The 22789-nt window shown below is 40.8% G+C and overlaps 2 protein-coding genes across 5 annotated transcripts in view; both read left to right on the top strand.

Moving 5' to 3' along the window:
• LOC116048369 (SR-related and CTD-associated factor 4-like) overlaps nucleotides 1–10495 on the top strand; it is a 42491-nt gene extending 31996 nt beyond the window's left edge. For 2 of the 3 annotated variants that reach the window (XM_031297457.2, XM_031297455.2), the window contains 2 exons: nucleotides 9024–9162; nucleotides 9431–10495. In XM_031297457.2, the coding sequence (XP_031153317.1) occupies nucleotides 9024–9162; nucleotides 9431–9864 (573 nt within the window). In that variant the 3' untranslated portion in view covers nucleotides 9865–10495. The remainder of the gene's footprint in view (nucleotides 1–9023; nucleotides 9163–9430) is intronic. The other variant, XM_031297456.2, reaches the window with a different exon arrangement.
• Nucleotides 10496–10957: 462 nt separating this feature from the next.
• tiam1b (TIAM Rac1 associated GEF 1b) overlaps nucleotides 10958–22789 on the top strand; it is a 55968-nt gene continuing 44136 nt past the window's right edge. The window contains exon 1 of one of the 2 annotated variants that reach the window (XM_036001150.1): nucleotides 10958–11281. The gene's annotated coding sequence lies outside the window, so the exon portion shown is untranslated. Of the gene's footprint in view, nucleotides 11282–11720; nucleotides 11871–22789 lie in introns of those variants that run through there. The other variant, XM_036001151.1, reaches the window with a different exon arrangement.

The following is a 22789-nucleotide window of genomic DNA, read 5'->3' as shown; positions in this document are numbered from 1 at the left end:
AAGCTTGTACCTATTGCAGTAATACTTGACCATAAGTTTGGCTACTCGGATAGTAATGCAAACTGAGGAAAACCCTTACGCTGCTACTTATAACATTATCCACATCAGTTGAGCTTTGAAAGTGGATAAATTTAGCTTTTTTTGTGACAGTTTGCTCAGCCTGTATTAGATGACATGCATCAAAACCCACTGTTGTTTTATGTATGTATCTACGTAATCCCACACAAATGGCATCTTGGCACATGTACCTGTCAAGACATGCCGCCGTTTCCAACATCAGTGTGCGTCAACTCTCCCAAAAGCTGCAATTTCCTCACATTTGCTCCTTGGATGGGAAAGTCCCAGCTACTGTACCTTGACTGGCTCTTCTGTCTGTATGGCATGTTTGGTATGTGGTACAGGTGTCAAATGACACCTCAACTAACGTGACGTGGCCAGTGTGTGTGTTGCGCTAAAAGGATGGAGTTTCACTGTCAGCCTCAGAGAGGGAGATTAGTGGGGGAGGGGAAGTGGCACAAAAGAGGTGCATGGCTAAGCAGTGCCAGCAAAGAAATGATGCTCCTGAACATGCAGTTGAATTGAACTGTTAAGGCGTTGTCTGCTCAACACAGTGGGGTTGACGAAGCTTGTGTCACAATAGTTCCACAGTAGTTTAAAAAACAAAAGAACAGCGCATATATATATATATATATATATATATATATATATATATATATATATATATATATATATATATATATATATATACATACATACATACATACATACATACATACATACATACATACATACATACATACATACATACATACATACATACATACACACACAGGTGTGGCATATCAAGATGCTGACAGCATGATTATTGCACTGGTGTGCCTTAGGCTGGCCACTCTAAAATGTGCAGTTTTACTGGGTCAGTATCTGGTGTTAGGGTTATTGTGGCCAGCCTAACACCGCCTTCACACTGGCAGTTGAAATCAGCTCCGATACGGCTTTGAAACGACCAGAAGTCATTCATTTCCTATGGAGATTCGCAGACTGCATGCGAATGGGTCCGAACGAGTGCGGTGCGAAAACAATTGTGTCAGTTGGTCATCCGGATGCGTTCAAAATATTGAACTCTTGCGAAAGGCTACGGACAGTTCCTATCCGACAACTCCAGCGTTGCTATGGTACTGATAAACAAACCTGCTAATTAGTTAGCTAGCCACAGACATCGAACTATTGACATTATACCGCTATATCACATTTAACCGACGTGACGTCAACGTCCTGGGCAACTTTTCTCCACGCAGCAGCCTTTCTATTTATATCTGTATAAGAGAGGTCATAGAGAATCGTACATTCAGACACTTATCAGTCGTTCTAGTCTCTCTGCCTTTTTTGTGAGTCGCTTCCGAAGCTTTTCAACGGTGTAGTACAACGTCCGCTGGGGGTGTATTGCATATTACGGAGCTGATTTCAACTGCCAGTGTGAAGGCGGCGTTAGGCACACCTGTGCAATAATCCTGCTGTCTAATCAGCATCTTGATATGCCACACCTGTGAGGTGGATGGGTTTTCTCGGCAAAGGAGAAGTGCTCTCACTAACACGTATTTTGACAGATTTGTGAACAATATTTGAGAGAAATAGGCCTTTTGTGTAGAAAAAGTCTTAGATGTTTGAGTTCAGCTCATGAAAAATGGGGGCAAAAACAAAAGTGTTTAATAATTTTGTTCAGTGTATTTTCCCCTATTCCATATTTTCATCTCAGAAATAATTAAGATGCTCGACTTACATGTTAAAATTGTAAAAGATGTGCGAGAAGTCTTTTCCCTGGATCCCCTACAGTGGTTCAGTTTCAGAATTGTTGCCTTTTTTTACGCTATCTGGGTTTTAGGGCCGAGCGTTGTAATGTCTTAAAATTGGTTTCCTGCCAAAAATCTAAATTAATCACCGGGCCAAATCAATGATCTCTTATATTGCATACATTACTTAACCTCCTACGTTGTCTAGTCTCATGCCAGATGGTAAATATCACCTAGCAAACTGGCTGCGATTGTAATGTTTGAAGACGATTGGGTCTGATGTCATTTGTATGAGCTCTGTTTCATTCGAAGATCAGAAAATTTCAATTTCTTATATGTTCTCCTTACAGGCTGTTTGCATCCCTTGGTCTATGTTTGGTATCTTATTTATCATGTTTCATGGATAAATAACTAAACAGACAGGAGTTTTCCAGTACAACTATTAGCCATTGCTTCTACAGGTTACCAGGCATGTTGAAGTAAAGCGGATACAACACAAAATGTTGCCAGCCGTCGGAATGAAGTGGACAAGGTAAAAAAATGAAGTTGGAAGCCAAGGATAAAAAGTTTTTACTGCACATTTAGCACACCATAAACAAGGATTTAACTAGAGAGAATGCAAACAGGGCTTATGTGCAGTTTACACAGGGAGCACATTTTATGTCAACCTTTCTAAAATAGTTTTAGCCTTGTGGGAACCCCTTTCAACACTTTGTTGTAGTACAAATAAAATAAATCACAAAATAAATGAGACATGAATGTGAAGTGGCCTGCAAACGAACTGTTGAAACCAGCTTGTGTCAGCATCAAACTATTAAATCATGGAGCATTGCGATCGTCTAATTATGCAGTTAAAGGACATAGAATGCAAATAAACTTCCGAATGCAGCAGTAAAATAACTGTAAAGCTCCGTCACTGCATACATTACTTGCATTCCTCAGTCATTTTAAAGAAAAAGGACATGTAAATCCAGAGGACATGTAAATGGTCACTGGTTTATAAACCATTCAAATTATTAAAGAATATACATTTTTCATGATCAATTTGTCAGTTTTAAGGGACTGACGCTCAGCTTAAACGAAATGAATATATGACAAACATCGTCACCACTCGACCACATTTTTTTTTTAAAGAACTATCGGTTTCAAATCATTCCACTTAGATGTATGCCTAATTTTAATTAGTTTATGTTAAACTAAAGGTATTCTAAGTTATAGTAGTTACACATTGGGTTATTTTGAATGCAGGTTTTCACAAAGGTTTTGGATTTTTGACGTCCTTAAGCCTGTGCTTAGAATAGAAATTAAGTATTTGTGAATGTGAGCAAGAGACAGGAGAAGAAAGGGGAACGAGATGTGATTGTGTCATGTTTTAAAACCATGATCTGCTCTCTATTTTCTAAAAAACTTTGCTTTAAAAAAAGCTCCATTTTCTACATGTTGTAGACATGTCTGACTCGTAGCCCTCTGGAGCATTCTCACACGCACTGAATAGGTCCAGATAGCTCAGTCATTAACATGGATTATAATGTAAACTGAGCAGTCTTCTCCTTTCAGTTGTTTTCAAGTGAAGTGACATTTCAAGGAAAGAGGAAAATTCTTCACTTACATCAGACTCACATGAGGCCTCACAAAGGTGAGTGTTAAAGAAATGTTCTTTGGATGTAGGGATTCCCAGTTGTGGATGATGCTGTGGAATGGTTGGAAGGTAATGAAAGGCTCATTCATAATAAAAGGGAGTTTTCTGTTTCCATGACATTTGTTTACTCATGAATAATCTAACCTATCAAGATCTAAAGGCTGGTTTATTATACAGCTGCCTCATTACCGTCTTTTCACATGTCTTCTAAGTAGCAGGTATAAACAAAGGAATTAAATTGACGCGTGAAAGCACTGAGTTGGTACCCATCGTGGATGATGGGTCTTGATCAAAGATCCAATGCCCAGCTGCCTGCACGCGGGGTTTCCTAAGTGGAAATAACCTGCAGGAAAAATGGAGCAGCAGACGTCCTATTTTCTGTCATATTTGCTGCTGATGGAGTGAAACACCAGGGTAAGAGCAGACCCCTCTGTTGCTTTCGCCAGAGTTCTGACTGCATCAATGCTGTTTGACCTTTGAACGGCTTTTTCTTGTTTCAATTGTATGTAAGTAGTTAAACGGCATGACATATTGAGCTTACGTAAAAAATGACAGGTTATTTTATGTACTGTCATGTTTCCTCTGATGTCTTTGCTGCAGATATATAAATTATATAATTTCAAGTAGTGATTTGAAATAATTTAGTACAAGGACTTATTAGATGAACAATTATGTAAACCTTTATTTGGGTCACACCCATCAAGCAAAGAAAAGAATTGTAGTTTCAAAGATGCTTTATGCGCCTTACAAAAATGAAGACGTAGCTAAGGAAGAGGCTCAGTGCTTCCTACCTTCAACTGAGGTTCACTCTGTGCAAGTGGAAAACTTAAAGCCACTGTGTAGGATTTAAAAATGTCAAACTTTGATGACTCCTAATGGCACTATCAAAATTGACTTTGTAGCAGACAGAAATGTACACCATCACTAATTAGCCATTTTAGCGAAGATAGACATAAAAATGATAAGCTGGTGATTGAGCATCGCTATTTTCTGGAGTGAGTTTAACAGTCAGCTAAGTAGTAAACTCCAATTTTTATTTACAATGTCTGACAGCTTTTCTTCTGGCTGCTGTTTTTTGTTGCATTCAAAAGATCTGAACAAAAAACGTATACCCTTATTACCCAATGAGATGACACAAGTTTAATTATCAGAACTAGTTGACTTACTGACCTGAGTAAGTGCTTTTACCTGCAGTTCTTCTGATGGCCACTAAATGATGTTTCCAGGAAAAAAAGATTATTGAAATAACTGGGGAGTCCCCAAATTCTCTCTTGAAATATATAAGTAAGTATATTGTCTGTCAGTGCCTATTTTTTACTATTCACACATTTTGTGATGTGGGATAAATTACTACATTACCACTATGTGTTTAATAGCTTTTCTAATTAGTATGATGGCATACATGTTTGTTTGTAGAACAATGAAAAAACCTGGTGAAAATTGTTGTTTTTTATAAGTGAAAATGCCAAACTAAGAATTTTCTAACAGTAGATATAGTGCCTTCAAATTCTGTTAAGAGTCCTAGTTTTTGTGTGTGTGTGTGTGTGTGTGTTAATCACTTAAATTATTTTAATTTATACTTCAATAAATTCAAATATACCCTTTCAATTTGCAAGATATAATATTAGGCTGATGTGTGTACAGTACATGTATGTATAACAGGCAGGACACACCTTGCAGAGAACTGTCCTGGTTGGGTTCAGGTGCAATAATATTTCAGAATGGTTATCATCCTTGGACAGTTTCAGTCACCAGATTATTTTATTCTCAGAGCATTTTATATATTAAAAATAGTCAAGATGATATTGATTTCTACCAAACCTTACCAAAACGGTTTCCTACGGTAGCTTTAATTTGTATAGTTGTTTCTGAATGTTCTGTCACTTAAACCTTTTCGGACATTGCCAGGGAAACCTTTCCAGAGCTACAGCATTGTAAAAAATGTTTGATGCACGATTCATGATTAATTTGCGACTCATCTGTGCAGAGATGGCTTTTTGCTTTTCACACCCCATACATGTGATTATGATCAATTGCAACAGAAATAGGTGCTTTCCATCTAAGGAGAGATTTTTTTTGCCTTGCAGAAAATCTGTTGTTGCTTCTCATTTTTGAACACATGAATCATTAGGGGGTATTTTGTGTATTTATTGTCCTGATGTTACGCACTGGGCGGCCGCCCAGTCAGTCACATTTTGAAGGATAACAGCATATTGCATTCTATATCAGGAACAAGATTTGTAGGTGAATTTGCTCTGTAGTCCGTGTGCCTACAGCCAGCTCTGGCACCAAGGAGAGAATGTCAAGGCAGAAACTTTAGATGATCATCTGGCAGCATCTGGTAGGCTATGAGTTTTACCTTGATGTGCTTAGTGAGTCTGGCCAACAGTTATCATGCATTCATGTAAAGAAATGTGATTTGTGTTAATGATAGATTTTCGGTTGTAGGTTGAATGCATGACACATGATTTCCATCTGTGGAAAATTGAAATTGAATGAGCATTTTAAGTAAAATGCATGCATCAGTGGTCTTACATAAATGTTTAAATTGACCTAATTATACCTCTTATCAAAGTCAATTACCAGAAAGTGCAGTCATGCAGTAACAGGTACAGCACATTATAGCATTATGAATATGTGTGATATGAGTTCACCGTGACTTCATTACTAAATTTAGTCATTCTGACTGACTTTACAACCTTTATTTGCCAAACACTGTCAACTTGTCATAGATAATAGTATGTATTTATTATACAATGTATGTGTCTGATGCTATTTCTAAACCATTTCAAACCTGAGTTTTCTGATATAGAAAAATAATTTGAGGGTAGAAAATGACCGCATTGCATCATGCTCTATTCACACCGTTGATAGTATATTCAAGTCATTGTTTGCAAGCTGTACCATATTCTGTAAGTTCTGTAAATTTAAAGTTGCATCAGTATAAATATACAAGTACTGCTATGTCATTGATAAAATGAAGTTAGTTGGTATGCCTGTGCAATGTAGCATGTAAAATGTGTATGGCAGGTCAGTGATATCAGCTCTCATAGAGAAATAGCTTTTGTCCATTGTTAGTAAGTAAGTGCAGTTGTATTTCTATCCTTTTAAAACCTGAGATTCAAAGTGCTTTACAAAAGATAAAAAGGTTAAAAGAACAAAAGACGGGTACAGCACAAACATTACACCAGAACAATTAGAGGTGTCACTACTCAAAATTGAGCACAATGCATCAAACAAAAACATTCAGAAAAGAGAGAGGTCACCAGCTGAGACCTAAAACATCGTAAGAGAGTTGGCTGACCTGAGTCCCAAGGGAGACTGTTCCACAGCCTGGGACCCAGGACAGCAAACGCACAGTCCCTTCGTGTTTTCAGTTTTGTACGAGGTACAACTAGAAGGCCTTGTTCACAGGACCTGAGGGGCCTAGCAGAGGTATATGGCATTAATAGTTCAATAATATAGTCTGGAGCAAGACCTCTCTTAGCCTTACAGATGAGTAGGATGATTATTGAATGCTAAATTTAATTGGAAGCCAGTGAAGAGGCATCAGAAGTGGGGTGGTGTCAGAGTGATATGAGGTGTTAGTGAGGAGTCTTGCTTGCTGCTCAGTTTTGGACTAATTATAACCGGTTAACAGCTTCTTGGCTTAGGCAGGAATAAAGAGCATTACAGTAGTCTCAGTGGGAGGACACAAAGGCATGAATAACCATTTCCAACTCCTGGAAGGACAGCATTGGACGTATTTTTGCAATACTCCTCAGGTGAAAGTAGCAGGGCGGAATAACTGTTGAACTGTTTGTCAAATTTCAGCTGGAAGTCAAAAGTGAGGCTGAGGTTTTTGGCAAAAGATTTTCTATTAGCGACCAGTGAACCAAGATTATTTCATAGAAGAAAGTTTTGCGACATTCAGTTACTAATCTCTGCAAGGTACTTGTGCATAGTGGTTAAATTGGAGATGTCCCCAGACCTAACAGATAAATAGGATATCTCAAAACATGTAACGCTTTTTAATTAAAGGTAGTGGCAGTTTGCGTGTTTGGTTTCCTTTCCTAGTTAAAGACTATGTGAACTCTGTACCCTCTCAGGCACTCAAACACATCCCTGCCCAGGTATCTACCTTTACTTTGACCTTAAAGTGCTCATATTATGCTCATTTTCAGGTTCATAATTGTATTTAGAGGTTATATCAGAATATGTTTATATGGTTTAATTTTCAAAAAACACCATATTGTTGTTGTACTGCACATTGCTGCAGCTCCTCTTTCCACCCTGTGTGTTGAGCTCTCTGTTTTAGCTACAGAGTGAGACCTCTCACTTCTGTTCCATCTTTGTTGGGAGTCGCACATGCTCAGTAGCTAGGTAAGGACTACTAGCCAGTCAGAAGCAGAGTATGAGGGAGTGCCCTGACAGTACCTAGGTAAGGACTACTAGCCAGTCAGAAGCAGAGTATGAGGGCGTGCCATGCTAGCAGCCAAGCATTATAACGTGTGTTACAAAGTGACCACGTTTGTGAACAGTGTTTTCTGTTGGAGATGGTAAGTCCCTGTGGGGTGGACTTTGGGCTTTTTCACTTTGTAAACCTATAACGTGCACAAAAAGATATATAACACAATAAAAGAAAGGGAAAAAGCCAAAAAGCATTAATATGAGCACTTTAAAGCAAAGCCATTGTATTGGCGATAACTCTGAAACTTTTTCAAATCAACATTTTGGTTGTTTAGGGGTATTATAAGAAATAAGGGCATTGTTCAGTATTGTTAGGGTGGGAATTTGCACCCTCTAAAAGCCTTTATGGTTAAATAATTCTCAAGTGTCAGCAGTCATCAACCGCTCCACCAAGTGAAACTCTCAACTTTGCTGCAACAAAAAGCCTCCGTAATGGCAAACATCCTCCCCTCATTGTTCTACAGAAGTTAATTTGTTCATGTCTATTCACAACTGTGTGTGGTTGTAGTGTTCACAAAATACGTAGTGTATATAATAATGGTATTTGATGCTGTGATAAAGCAGTTTTAAACAAAACTGCAACCACAACCATTGTCCTGAGCAAACGTGCTTCTTATTCTGATTCTGACTGGGTTTGTAAGTACTGATGCATTTAGTGACACATGCATCACCTGGTTATTCTGTATTCCAGCAATGTATTATGGGATTGACAACATTCAGCCACTTAAAAATGCATCATTGTGTCACAGTGTTGTGTATATACAGGGGAAACATCTGTGTGTTTTGTATTTGACTCTACTGAAAATTATTTGGGAAACTTTCAGAAATACTGGAAAAAATAAAATGCTCATCAAAAGATTTTTTTCCTTCATGAAATGTGACAAAGATAAATACACATGGGATGCAATCAACAAGTGTCTTCATGCTGTGGAATCAGAAGATGTTAGTACAGTTTTGCTGAAAGCACTGCTTCAAGAAAGCTTTCTTGCTCATTTTACTTGAAGTCCGGTTTACCGGATGTACAGCGCTGGGATAAAGCCTGACGCACCAGATGTGATGTGCGTTTTTCTTCCCCTATCCCAGATAGGTCTGACAAGACAACTTTAATCTGAACGAGGATGCCAATGTGTTTCTTTGTCTTCCAGGTGCCTCTGGTTCAACAGGCCGTACCCATCAGGAGTCCACCTGCTTTTCCTGGCCCCATCATGCTGTCCCCTACATCCATGCCTCCAGGAGGAGCTCCTTTCCTCCCCACAGAGTTTGGCCCTACAAAGTTGGCACCAGGTAAGACATCTTTATAGAAGAAAAGAGTGTGGATTTTTCCAACCATCATCTAAAGGGGAGACGTGAGTGCTGTCATGTTGATTCAAAGTAACTTCTCTTTGGACTTAATGATAAGATGAACAGATCTATGCTGCAGTGTTGTCACTGTTGTTGGCTTGATGTTACTTCTTTAAACATTTGCTTTCTGGTCTGTTTTTCTTTTGCGCTGCCACGATACTTAATTTACCACTAGGGGATCGATAAAACCTTATCTTCTCCTCTTTTGCAGCAGGAAGTGTAAAACATCCAGATGAGTCCCCCAAGGATTCTAAAGGAGACAAAGGCACACCCTCAGATCTGGGCAGCGACAACCACCTGGGGTCTCCTGGAGCACCGGTGATGACCATGCCAGGCCCAGGAGTCATGCAGGGTCCCAGACCGGGTATGCCACCTCTGCAGCCCCCTCCCGGCATGCCGAATCCTCATCTAGCTCCATTCCTCTCGCCTCCACACATGCCACACATGCCCCCGCAAATGATGCCCCGGGGACCCATGTTCCCACCAGATAGGTTCAGAATGCCTATGCCCTTTCCTCCTCGTGGCCCTCCTTTCCATCAACATCCTTCTATGGGACCCGAGGGCATGGATGGCAGAGAAGGGAGACATTTCCGAAATGGGAGGCCAGGGTTTGGGTGCCCACCCTTCCACAGAGGGAGATGGTAGAGGTCAGCTGAGAAGAGAGGATGCTGAATCACTGTGACAAATACTAAGTAGTAAGTATCAGGACACCTGGTTCAACAAGGACTGCAGTGAACAATTGGAGGCGCATAAACCTGTGTTCAGACTTTATTTTACACCACCAGAACCTTGAATGAAAAACAAGACACGGCGTTCTGAATGTGGTCCACGCTCCTTCAAACTCACCAGAGAAGAGACTCTGCTGTAAATACTGTTTGTGCTTGTAGCTGTTTACTATCTTTTTGTATATTTGAAGTTGTTCAGTTTATGCTTAAATTTAATCTTAGTAGTTGGAGGCGAAAACAAAGGCAAAGTCTGTATTTTTTAGCTTGTTCCCTCACCAGAGTTTTTGTGTATGGAAGGATACAGTAAATATCTATAAATCATTATAATTCATACCTTTTTGGTATTTTGTTTTTAGTAAAATGCCTTTGTAACACACTAATGTTTAATTCCTCACCAGAAAAGTTGGATTTCGTTTGAATCAGAAGAGTTTATGTCCGGCCAGTAGAGGGTAGAGTAAACCCTGTTACCACGGCCAACCTCTGTTGTACATTAAGGTCACACCTTGTAGGATCATGTGCAGTGAATATTAAAAAGAGGTACAACCATCTGATCAGGCCGTTTTATTTGTGTCGCTCAAACTGACATTCTTAATCTCTTTCTAAACACAAAATTGTTGGGATAAGTAGTCCTGCATGAGAAGTTCCTATCAGATTTAAACATCACTTAGCAAACAGCCATCATGCATTTTCTGCAGAACGTACAGCTATACAGAAATAGTGATCTGCAATTGAATTTATGTCTTATATTAAACTATAGTTATGGGATCTCGATCATTATATGGCTTGTTATAGCTGCATATAAACCATTATGAAGCCATTTTGCTTTTTATGTTTTTCAGTTAAAATAGAAGTCAGTGCAGCCTCCAGTCTCCATCACATTTCTTGGCACATTTATTTGTTCACATTGATGGAAAAGCATCTGTATGTGCAGGCGATGTGATGCACAGACAGACTGCACCAAAGAGCATTTCAACTGGGAGTTAGGGGTAAAGAAAGAGAGTATTTATCTGTGTTTGCTCACGTAATTCTGAAACTAAACACTCTTCAGTTACTGCTGTGCATTTTACACGGTCAATGAATGCCGATTCGAGGTGAACCGCAGCTGATAGGCTCCGAGAATAAATAAGTGGCATTCTCACGATCCACTCGCACGCCGTCTCCATGGACCGTGGGCTCCGCCCCTGTCCGCTATGGAAACAACACGCGTGGTCCGTGGACAGGCAGACCTTGGAGAGGCGGCAGGTTCCACAGACACGGATGGGCAGAACCGGCGCGTGAAACATGAACATTTTAGTATCAGGACGCAAGCAGCCAGATCCCGAAGGTGGCGGTGACAGGTATGTAAGGAGAACCAAGAAGCGTGCTGTCTTAATCATGACGAGCATAATAGGCTCGATGTCCCATCATGCTTCCGTGTGGTCTTAGCGCCGTCCGGCCGCATGACCGCGTCACTCAATCATACAAGTTTATCAGGACTGACAGGGAGACGTCGCGGCCGCACTGAGGCGGCCCGGTACGGTCCAGTGGAAAAGGCCGACAAGCTGCGTCTTCGTACACAGAGAGCTGCGCATCTTGTGTCGATTCATTCAGTCAGACATAAGTGATTCTGGGGGGGACAGCCGTGTAGCCTGAATGACGGTTATCGGTGGACATACAGCAGGGTTAACGTGCATGTTCACGTTTCAATTTCCATCCCAGTAGCCTAACGTTACATGAATGCACAGCAGCAACTAAAAAAAAAAAAGACAAATGTTGCTTTCCTGCAGTAGGTTGTTTGTTTTTAACAAGACACGCAGAAAAGCAGGCGCTGTAAACCTGCCCTCCGGAATCGCCGGTATACCTTGGAGGTGTTTGAACGCCTCTGTGGTCATGAGCCTGTACTGTTCGGCAGAGGAGCAGCCGTGTATAACCTCGGTGCGGTAAATTGTATGCATGAAGCCGAGTCATTTAATCTGGCTCGTTGCACCTCTTGCCGTTGTAGTAGCTACAGATGAGCCAGGCTGTTGCTGCTGTGTTTACACCTTGCTTCGGTTAACGGATCATGTGCAGGTGACTCAACTGAAATGCGATAGCTCATTTGCGCAGCTGCTTTCCTATATGACCTTATGGTGTCAAGTTAGTTGCAGCGTCACTGCCATGGTGTGCTGCTGAAAGTGGCGTCTTCCTGTCGTATTTCTGCGTGGCTGTGATTGCATCCTGACAGGTAGGTGCACAGGGGATTATAAACTCAATCTAATCGGGTTAGGATCTAATGCTGCGACGTATTTCACTCATCATGGGATAACATTCAAATTCTGTTCAGCTGGAACAGTTGTTGTAGGCTACTGTTTGCAATAGGTAAACCTGACTTTATATAAGATATTTAGTATTGGACAGTATTTGCTGTTATTGTATTTTCTGCAATCTGTGCTGCCAAGAGAAATATAGTTTTTTTTTTTTTTTTTCTATAAAGAATCTCCCCACTGGGAGGGTAAGGTGCAGTTTTTTTCTCAGTCGGCAGCTTGTATTTATGGTGAGTCTAGCAGGATGGGATTGCTCCACAAACAGGCAATGGTAAATGCATCTATCAAGGGGATTTGGACACCAGACAAAAGATAATATCTCAACTGCTGCAGCATAGAACAGTTATCAACTACAGGAGTGTTCAGTGATAGAAGTTGAAGTATTATTTTGACCTGCAGTGAGATGTTACAGAGCAATGATCATCCTAACCTATATTTTGAGGATCAACCAACCCACCTGTGGCCTGAAAAGATGGCTGTAAAGGCTGTAGTTTATTTCTTTACAGGGTGCAGTAATGATGGATTTTAACAGTTTAGAGTTTTCACCAAAGGTTCCCTGTGTGTTCATGTGCTCAGTTGGTCCCACTCATATAATTTGGCTAAATGCATTGCTTCTACAACTCCTACACCATTTTTCTTTTTTTCCTACTCAAAGCACCCAAGCTCTACACGAAGTATACTCTAGCATTACTTACTCTGTATATTGTAAATAGTGTTCTTTCTTTATTTATTTTCCTGTATTAATTTATTTGTACCTCATGTTTCCTTGTGAACGACATTCAAAGTGGATGTCAAAGGAAGAATTGTTATTGCACAGGGAACCTTTCACCTTTGCATGTGACAGTAGGCTCGTTCGAGATGAGCCAGGTCTGCGCAGAATCGATCACTGACGATGGCCGCCCAATGCATGCTGGGTAGATTTGTGTCCGACTTGATCCCGACTCGCTCTGACGTTATGCACACGTGGGCAACGATAACCTCACGAGATCAAGGTGGCCGCAGTTCTGAGACGCAGGCAGCGCAGTTGCTTTTCACCAACTGTAAGACCCAGACGGACCCAGGGCATGCTGGGAAACGCCAGCCTCTCAGATGATCTAACAGCTGATTGGTTCAGAATCGACTCAATTGGAGGGATTCTAACTGCTATTTGTCTGATTTAAAGGCTTATTCTGTACAGAACACGTTATGTGGCTGATAGTTATGTTTAGAAGTCAGAGAGACTAAATCTGTTCAGATTACGGATCATCTACAGTCTGTTAATTAAAATCAGCAACAGATCGCATGTAGAGCATTTTAACAGCTACTCTGTAATTAAAACAACTGGAGACTGTTTACAAGCTGATATATGGGTCTGATAACATTTTATTAAATAGCAATCAGACCACAGTGTTTCTGTGACTTCCTGTTCAGCCTGAAGGCTGCTGGAATCGGCTGGAAACTGTCCGACTTGACAGCGGATTTTTGTCACCGCCCCCGGCTGCTGCTGCCTGCTCTCGTCCACTTTACAAGCGAGGCGCAGTTCATCTCCAACGAGCCTAATAATCGCTTTGACTTAACTTTGACTTGACCAAGCTGAAGATGGAATTCCATAACTTTCAAACATCAACAGACATGTATGTATATTTTGCAAAGGCCCTACATTCTTCAGCATTCATCTAATAAACACATAGATGTGTGAGGACCCCCCACACACATCTGCTATCTTTAGGTTGTTGAGAGCTGCTGGTGAGAAAACTACTTGTTAAGCAGACTGATCTCACTAAGTGGAGTATGTATGACACGCCAATTCGTATGCCGTTATTGGCATGTTATCAAGACACGTACTCGCTTTTTAGCGTGTTTATCAACGCTGTTTGGCTTCCATTGACTTACATTACCTTGCGATTGCATGTGAATTGACGCCGTAGCGAGTAGTACGAAAATCCGCAAAGGAAGGTTGGTCGAGGTGGTGGATGGGTAAAACGCAGGACTTTCTCCCAGGAGAGCAGGGATCGTGTCCCGCGTGTGATGTTTCCTTCCCACGTTTGTTTTCCTAAACCCAACCGGTTGTGGCGTGTGACGTTTCCTAAACCCAACCGTAGCCTCGCGATAACGCGTAGCCTCATGATAACACTTAGCCTCGCAATAACACGCCACGTGGCTTTAGAAAATGGCGTGTATGTTTACGCTGTGACGTTGCAGACTGCCGTATACAGCGTAGACATACACGCGGATAGCTCAAAATGCGCCACTTGGCTTTAGGAAAGTGGCGTGTCTGTTTATGCGAAGTCATGTTGTGTTAAGATAAGAAATGTTGACTTACATCCAATCCATATGGCAGGCAAGAAACCAAGACAAGGGAGAGATGTAAGACATTTGAAGACTGGACTCAAATACTGCAGTGCTAGTTTCCACTACCATGAAAGTAAACCGCACAGTTGTGAAATTACATTGTTGACCTTGATTAAAGGGGGCATTTTGGAATTTATCAACCTGGACCCCATTTCCCATGCATTTGTGTGTAAGTGACTGATGTGAACAAAAACTCTTTTGAAATTGGTCCAGTGTTGAGCGAGAACACTGTAACCGGCAGCTTCAAACCAGTTGGCAATGTAACCCTACGGGGCAATAGCGACCGTCAATGTATGTCCTCTAAAAGTGCTGTTTTTGCCACTGACAGGCTCCAATTGTTATTGTGTCTGACTACATATACATGGAAAGCCATGCTTTTGTGTGTAACTTACTAATGCCAGGTCAACACAGTAAGTTTAGCTACTAGCATTAGCTTACCTCCGCTCTGTCTGCAGCTCTCCACTCTTGGAACAGCATTTTTCTCTAGGAAAATGTGCTTTGGTATAGGAGTGCTTGGGGTTTGGTGTTTTAAGACCCCAATATTGCCTTCCAGGCAGCACGGCAATGGTTATGTTTAGGGTTAAGGTTAGGGTTAGCTGCCTGGAAGGCGACGTTGGAGGCTTAAAACACCGAGTGGAGTGCTTCTTCTCTTTGGCTGTCATAGACATCCCCGCTAAAATGGTCACTGCAGACTAGATGGTCTGCAAGGCACAGTGAAGGGACCGGAGAGTTAGGCTACTGTGTTGACACAGCGGTGGTCCTGATGCAGGAGGCTCAGGAGAAAAACACAAGATGTGTCTTGTGATTAAGAATCTGTGTTTGATAATCACAATAGGCTGTAGATTGTGAGTGGGTTAATCATTTTAAGTTTGGTTTGTTATATTGGGTACTAGTTGTTTCAGTGGAAAGTTATCCAAGAACCCGAACCATCTGAATGAACCATAACCTATGCATGACCCATACCCAGCCTGAATACTATGTCTGTGGTGGAGAACCATGGTAAGAAAACAGCCATGCTGTGGAGCATCCGGCAGAATGGCTTCAGTGTGTGGTGACATGTCCTCAGGGTGGTAACCTGAGCCCACCTGTGTGACATGCCTGCACAGAGACCTCGCCCTCTGTCTTGTCTTTGTGTGGTCGAGTTGAAACTAGTTTTGCTCCCCCTCTGGCTTGTGTCCACACTCTTCAGTTCTCCATCTTAAAGATCGCAAATGTTAGTCCAACTCGAGGCAGTGTAGCAGCTGGCGTAGCCACACATGAAAGAATGTCCACACATTCATATGGTAATGTGTTGGCTTTTTGTACAATCCATGACTTTGTTCTTCATGCGTGTACAGCCATGTACTACCAACCTCAGTTGATTTCTTGAAATGCACATAATTTAACCCTGATAAGTGTTCTTCGTGAATTATTCATATCCGTCCCACTTGCACATAGTTACTTACACTCTTTATTCCTTTGCAAAGTGATGCAAAGGAAATACTGGAGACTGTCTTGTTTTTTTTGCTTGCTGCCAAGTGAATAACATACTGAGCCTAGTGTGATAATGCCAACACAGACTATTCACTACCTACTGTATTACTTACAGCTGTTGTGAATTTTGTAAAATCGATGGTTTTATTCTTAATTTCATAAGCACAAGTGTGTGTTTTTACATGCTGTTTGACTTCTGTAACTGTTAGCTTTGTTTTCTTATTTACTCGAGGCATGTGTTTGAAAAGCAAATAAGAAGACGTGGTGTGTTGTGGAAATATTAAGTACACAAGTTAGACCACAACCACAAAGCTGGAAACCTTTCCCACCAGGAAATTTTGTCATTCATTTAAGTGGCTGATTGGGGGTATTACAATGAGCGTACTGAGCGGAGCTAAAGCCTCAGTGCCATGCACACATATCTCCAGATGTGGTAGGAAAATACCATCTTAGTAGCCATTATTCTGCCTGTCATGTTTTAATAATGAAATGACCACATTTATACTCTACTGCACTTCTTAAATGCAATGCTGGCCAAGTTGTTTAAATGTCCCATGACATGGTGCTCTTTGGATGCTTTTATATAGACCTCAGTGGTCCCCTAATACTGTATCTGAAGTCTCTTTTATATAGACCTTAGTGGTCCCCTAATACTGTATCTGAAGTCTCTTTTATATAGACCTCAGTGGTCCCCTAATACTGTATCTGAAGTCTCTTTCCCGAAATTCAGCCTTGGTGCAGAATTCCAGCCACTAGAGCCAGTCCCACAATGAGCTTTCCTTAGTATGTGCCATTTCTGTGTTTGTAGCTTTAAATGCTATTGAGGAGGAGAGAGGGGGGGGCAAGGTGGAGGGTGGGGGTGTGGCCTTGACCAACTGCCACTTTGCTCGTTTGAAAGCCATGATGTCTCTTTCTCATGGGTGGGCCAAATTCTCTGGGCGGGCAAAACAGAGAAAGGGGAGGTAACCTTTCCCCTTATGACATCATAAAGGGAAGATTCCAGATTGGCCCATCTGAGCTTTCATTTTCTCAAAGGCAGAGCAGGATACCCAGGGCTCGGTTTACACCTATCACCATTTCTAGCCACTGGGGGACCATAGGCAGGCTGGGGGAACTCATATTAATGTTAAAAAACCTCCATAAAGTGAAATGTTCATGCCATGGGACCTTTTAAATATTTGAATAAACTCTGGATGCTGGTGATGTTCGGAGCATTTCATATTTGCTGATGCTGAATAGAAGCTCTGTTCAGCGAAAGGAGATCCCACGCTTCAGTTTTTTTCATTGAATTCTAGAAATATGAACCTTGAAATATTTTAGTGCTGTAACGATTAGTTTATTTATTGATTAGTTGATCGAAAGGAAATTTGTAAACCCATTTGATTAAGTGTTGATTGATGCATTTTTCAAAATTGATGACAACTTGAATCACATTAAACGAGGCCGGATTCCCACAAGGATCCTGTAATGGAGCAAGCCCCGTTGTGTAACAGTGTTGATGTTGCAGCTGCGAGTGGTCCTCTCTGTCCAGACTTTTGGGTTGAATGCAGTCTGCACAGGCCGATTGCCAAATTTGTCTTGTGAGAATTATCTGCCCCATTTCTGCACAGAACAACAGATTCATTATATAAGAGCGAGACAGACTTCATGTTGCAGCCATACGCAAGATGTGATTTTTATCCAATTATTTTGCTACAACAGTATATCAGAAAATCCCATTAGAAGTTGGTTGGGGAGTATTTCTTTTTCTAAATCAAGCAGTCTCTGTTCCTCCAAGTTGATGGATGAAGGACAACCATGCTTTCCCCCCCACTTCTGTTTACATCCATGTTGTATTGAGTTTCAAACAAGAGCTCGGTCTTCCCTTGTTCCTCCTGACAGGACATCTGTCTCCATTAGAGAGTACTATTGATGTCTTCCGCCATCTTTGTACGGTTGAAAAAAAGGAACCCCATTGTTCTCCACAATCAGCCACATTGTACACATCTGAGAATGTAGCATTGTTTTGTATTGGACCATGTGCTGCATAGCATGAGATTCACTGAATCTTTGAACCCTACTTATTTCACATGTATTTCAAATAAAAACAAAATGCATATTTTTCTCATTTAATACCAAATGCAATTGCAAAAGACTTAGTTGCCACATACGCCAGCATCTGACAAAGTGAGGTCACATATGATGAATTCACGATGTGCTGACAGTCAGCGTAATCTGGATAAGCATGTAGATGGCTTGCCAAGATTTGATCCCAGATGCTTTCCAGAGGACAATCCCTTTAGCTGTGCATACGCTTTAGAGTGACTATGATAACGCAAAGCATTTTGTATGTTTCTTAGCTTGACTCCTAAGCATCATAAAGACATGGGCTTTCTCATGAATTATTACAAACTTAAATGAATATTCCCAGCAAAGTCAAACGAATAGGTGCTGGGGTTTGCACCTTTTTTAGAAACAACCAAACGAGTGCTCCCCACAAATGAAGTCGACTCGCCTGCACCGCCGAGTATTGACTCGAGCTTCAAAGCTTCCTTTGAGGTTGTGGTAGCCTCGGAAAAGTGATTTCTCAAAAGATTCTGTTCAAGTTCCATTGGGCTACTATTCCAAAGTGAGAGGCCAGTGTGTGTGTGTGTATGCAGACTAGTGGATGGTATTCAGTAGCAGCCTGGTACTTGCTCTCCACAATGGTCCTGGGGTTTGGAAAGAAACAACAGATGAGCATTAAAATGCCTCATCAAAGCTCAGCTCCTCCTTTTTTATTTCTGAGCTTTGAGCATATGACCGGCTGTCACAGCTTCACGTGGCTGATGGAGCCTTTTGGTTTGGGATGAATAATGTATCCTAAGTGCACTGAACTGCTGGGGCTATGAGTCACTTTGGGGAGGTTGGAGTTTGGTTAACTTTACCGCACCATCAATCATAAACAAGAACTTCTCAGGGCCCTTTTTGTTTGCTTGAGGTTAACTCTGCTGTGGAATATGTTTTGAAGTGGCATACAGCGATAACTAGTCATCGTGGGTGTGCATCTGAACCTCTCTCAGTAAGCCGTTATTTGGTATTATGCAGAAAATATGTTGACGTCAAGGTTAAAACTGGGCTAAATTTGGCGCAAAAGTGTTTGTATTAAGATGTCTAGGTTACATAAAGAATAATTGTCCATTTAAATGATTATTTTAGTGTCAGGTAGGTCCTACTGACATGTTGAAATGTATAAACCAGTGCTGACAATGATTGGTCAAAGGACAAATCCGGCGCAAAATGAACCTAGGGGTTGATAACGTGTACTGAGTCGACCGTTCTCTGGGATATGTTTTCATGCTAATCGAATGAGACCAGTTTTAGTGCAAACCGCTAATTAGCTTATAACGCTAGTCGTCGGGGCAGAGGGTAAAGTAAAAAGAAATCACTATTTCTATACCACTAACACACTTCCACGGTAGCATAATGAGGTAAACCGAAGCATTGAGAACTTTGTAAGTGTACAAAGATAGGGTAATCTTGAAGGTATCGACATAATTTGACATTACATTTCTTTGGAGTGTCCTTATTAAGACAACTTGACATTAAACAGGATGACATGTCAAGTTGTCATGACAAACGCATCTTCTGGTAATGTCATCCTGGTTAATGTCAACTTGTCATTACAAAGACATCCCAAACAAATTTAATGTTAACTTGTCATGACCAAGACCACTTCTGGTCATGTCACTTTGATTCATGTCAAGTTGTCATAATCAAGACAACCCAAACAATGTCAACTTGTCATGACAAAAATCAAATGACACTTAATGACAGAAGTCATAAACGTTTATGACTTGTTTATAACGTTTATGACACGTTCATGACAGTGTCATGTCATAGTTATGACAGTGTCATGTCACGATTATGTCGACACCTTCAAGTAAAGTGTTACCAAAGATAGTTTAGAAAGACAGTACCGTTCACGTATACATGCAGGCGGCATCTTGGGAAAACAGTCACGACCAGTCGAACGACGAACGCCGTGTAAGCAGTTACTGGTTAGCACGTTACAAAGACAGACAGACAGAGGGTGAGGTGTCTGAGCAGGCATGTCACACAGGTGGGCTCAGTTACTGTCTTTCTAATCTTATCTTTTTAATAAACTGTCTGTACACTTGCAAAGTTCTCAATGCTTCGGTTTACATGTAGGGACCCTCATTATGCTACCGTGGAAGTGTGGTGCTATTTTGAGCCTTGTTAGTGGTGTAGAAATAGCGATTTCTTTTTTACTTTAACCATGTCCCGACGACTAGCGCTATAAGCTAATTAGCGGTTTGCGATAAAACTGGTCTCATTCGATTAGCATGAAAACAAATCCCAGAGAACGGTCGACTCGGTACACGTTATTAACCCCTAGGTTCATTTTGTGCCGGATTTGTCCTATAAGTTAATCAAATAGTCAACTTACAAAATAAAATTAAACAATTTTAATAATTTCTTAACTGTTTTAAACTAATGTATGCAGTGATAATGTAAATTATTGCAGGTTTCAGCCTCATAAATGTGAGAATCTGCTGCTTTTCTGTTTTATTTTTTTTTTTTATACCATAAATTGAATATCTTGGGGTTTTGAAATATTGGTCGGACAAAACAAGTATGTTTATAGACGTCTCCACAAGCTCTCCGAAATTGTGATTGCCATTTTGTACAATTTTCTTGAGACTGAACTATTAATAGAGAAAAAGAAATAACTGGTGAAAGCAGTAAGATTTAATGCAATGCTGTATTTTGGACTGTAAATCAGCTCTTACTGGGCCATGGATGCTTTCGTGCAGTTTACAAATTCTTGTCGGCCAAAAAATGGTCCGTGTGCTTTGTATAGCTCAGTATATAGTTGACCCTACCCAGCAGCTTGTTGTGCAGACCACTGCAATTTTAATACGCTCCAAGCATCTTTTAATAAGTAGTATTGGAGAGCTACCTATGCTGTATAGGTTCAGTACCGACCAATCAATTCCAGCCTTTTCCCCGCATTCTAAATTATTTCCCTCTCTATACCGGTGTCTTTGATGTCGACTCTTGAGAGGCAACTCACTGCAGGAGACCACTGGATCCTCTGCTAATGATCTCTTCCCGGGCTGGGGTTACTGCTTTCATGTCTTGCATAACAGTTGCATTTTTCTCTTTTAGATATCAGTTGAACATAGTGTTCTTTTTCAGTACAGTGGATCATCTGTTTCCTCAGAGGGACACCGGGGGGGAACGCGTGCTGTTGTGATTGAGGAGACCTTCAGGATAATAAACACTTGAACCCTTGTGGTGATGGATGTTCATTTCAGTGTTGGAGATTCACAAAATCACCGTATGCTGCATACAGCCGACCCCTTGTTTAACAGTCCAATCAGCTTCACCGTGATGTATGCACAGTTTGTATTTATAGGCCAGTAGCTTTGTTGCACAGTTCTGGGAAGAACGTTTGAATGAACAGACAGATGCTGCTGAATTTACATTTTGATGCATAATTGTTGATTTTATTTTTTTATTTAACCTTTTATTTAACCAGGTAGGCCGTTGAGAACAGGTTCTCATTTGCAACAGCGACCTGACTAAGAAAGCGTGAGCATGTGAGACAACATACAGTTCACATTCAATGCAAAACAGGAGTACAAAATACAATAGGCTACATAAAGGCTACATAAAATGCAGAATAAGTAGGCATTACAAGGCTGACACAAACGTGTGGTGTGAGTAAGCCGAGGGATATGCAAAATTGTGGGCAATACTCATCCCCTGTATGTTTAATCGTGTGAGAAAGACGAAAGCATTTTGGCTTTGTAGTTCAACGTTTTTGCTGTTGCTGATAGACACCAGCGATTTCATCATACTGGGCTTGTTTCATAGCATTCCCATATTGTGGTACAATTTATTGAATGCCAGGTATTCACATTCTCATCCTGGTCAGGTAAAGTCATGCTACTGTTGCCTAATAATGTGACTCTTTTCTGCACAGCAACATAGTTCAGCCTTGACTTCCTATAATGAAATATGGGCGTCTTTGTTTTGATCACTAGTGTTGACTGTACCCCTCAGTATGCCCTTTGACATTACAGCTACATCGCGTTGAATGATGTGTCATCCTGTGGTCCATTCAGAATAGCTATAATAAACCAGTGTGTAGTCATTTATTAACTGACCTTTATTTAAAGCTATTCTGGGGAGCTGTGCTGGGATTTATTCTATTAGGCATAAGATATTAGGCTCCAGTGCCTTGCAAAAGTGTTCACTCACTTTAAAACAAAGAAGTAATAATTCATATGACTGATCTTCATGCAGTAACCCCAGATGGCAAGTTCAAATTGTATGGACAGTTAAAGATAAAGAGTCAAAAAATAAGTATTTGGGCTTTTTGCAGTGACACTCAAAACTCAGTTTGGTGCAACCAATCTCCTTTTTAAATGAGGCTGTTTCTGTTGAACAATGCACGTCCCTGCTGTGAAGCTTAGTGGGAGCATCAGCTGTTTTACTGCTAGGAGCTAGGACACATGCAAAAATGAAGAGGGGGGGGGGGGGGAACCTGAAAGGAAATGCATTTCCTGCAGAAAATGCCCATGAATGCTGAAAAGCTAAATTGCTCAAGCTAAACTGGATTGCTTGCTTACTGCGTAAGAAGGTGAATAGTGAGAATAGTTGGAAAAGTGGTTGTATTATAAAAATTTTTATGAATTTATTTGAAAAGTTGAAAAACGCCACTAATGTAAGAAAGTTGTGGTATATTATGTATAGGTTTTTTGAAAAGCT

The sequence above is a fragment of the Sander lucioperca genome, chromosome 5 (assembly GCF_008315115.2).
Source record: "Sander lucioperca isolate FBNREF2018 chromosome 5, SLUC_FBN_1.2, whole genome shotgun sequence".
Taxonomy (NCBI): Eukaryota; Metazoa; Chordata; class Actinopteri; order Perciformes; family Percidae; genus Sander; species Sander lucioperca.
Note: the sequence above shows the minus strand (reverse complement) of the source record. Positions and strands in the feature narration are given on the sequence as shown.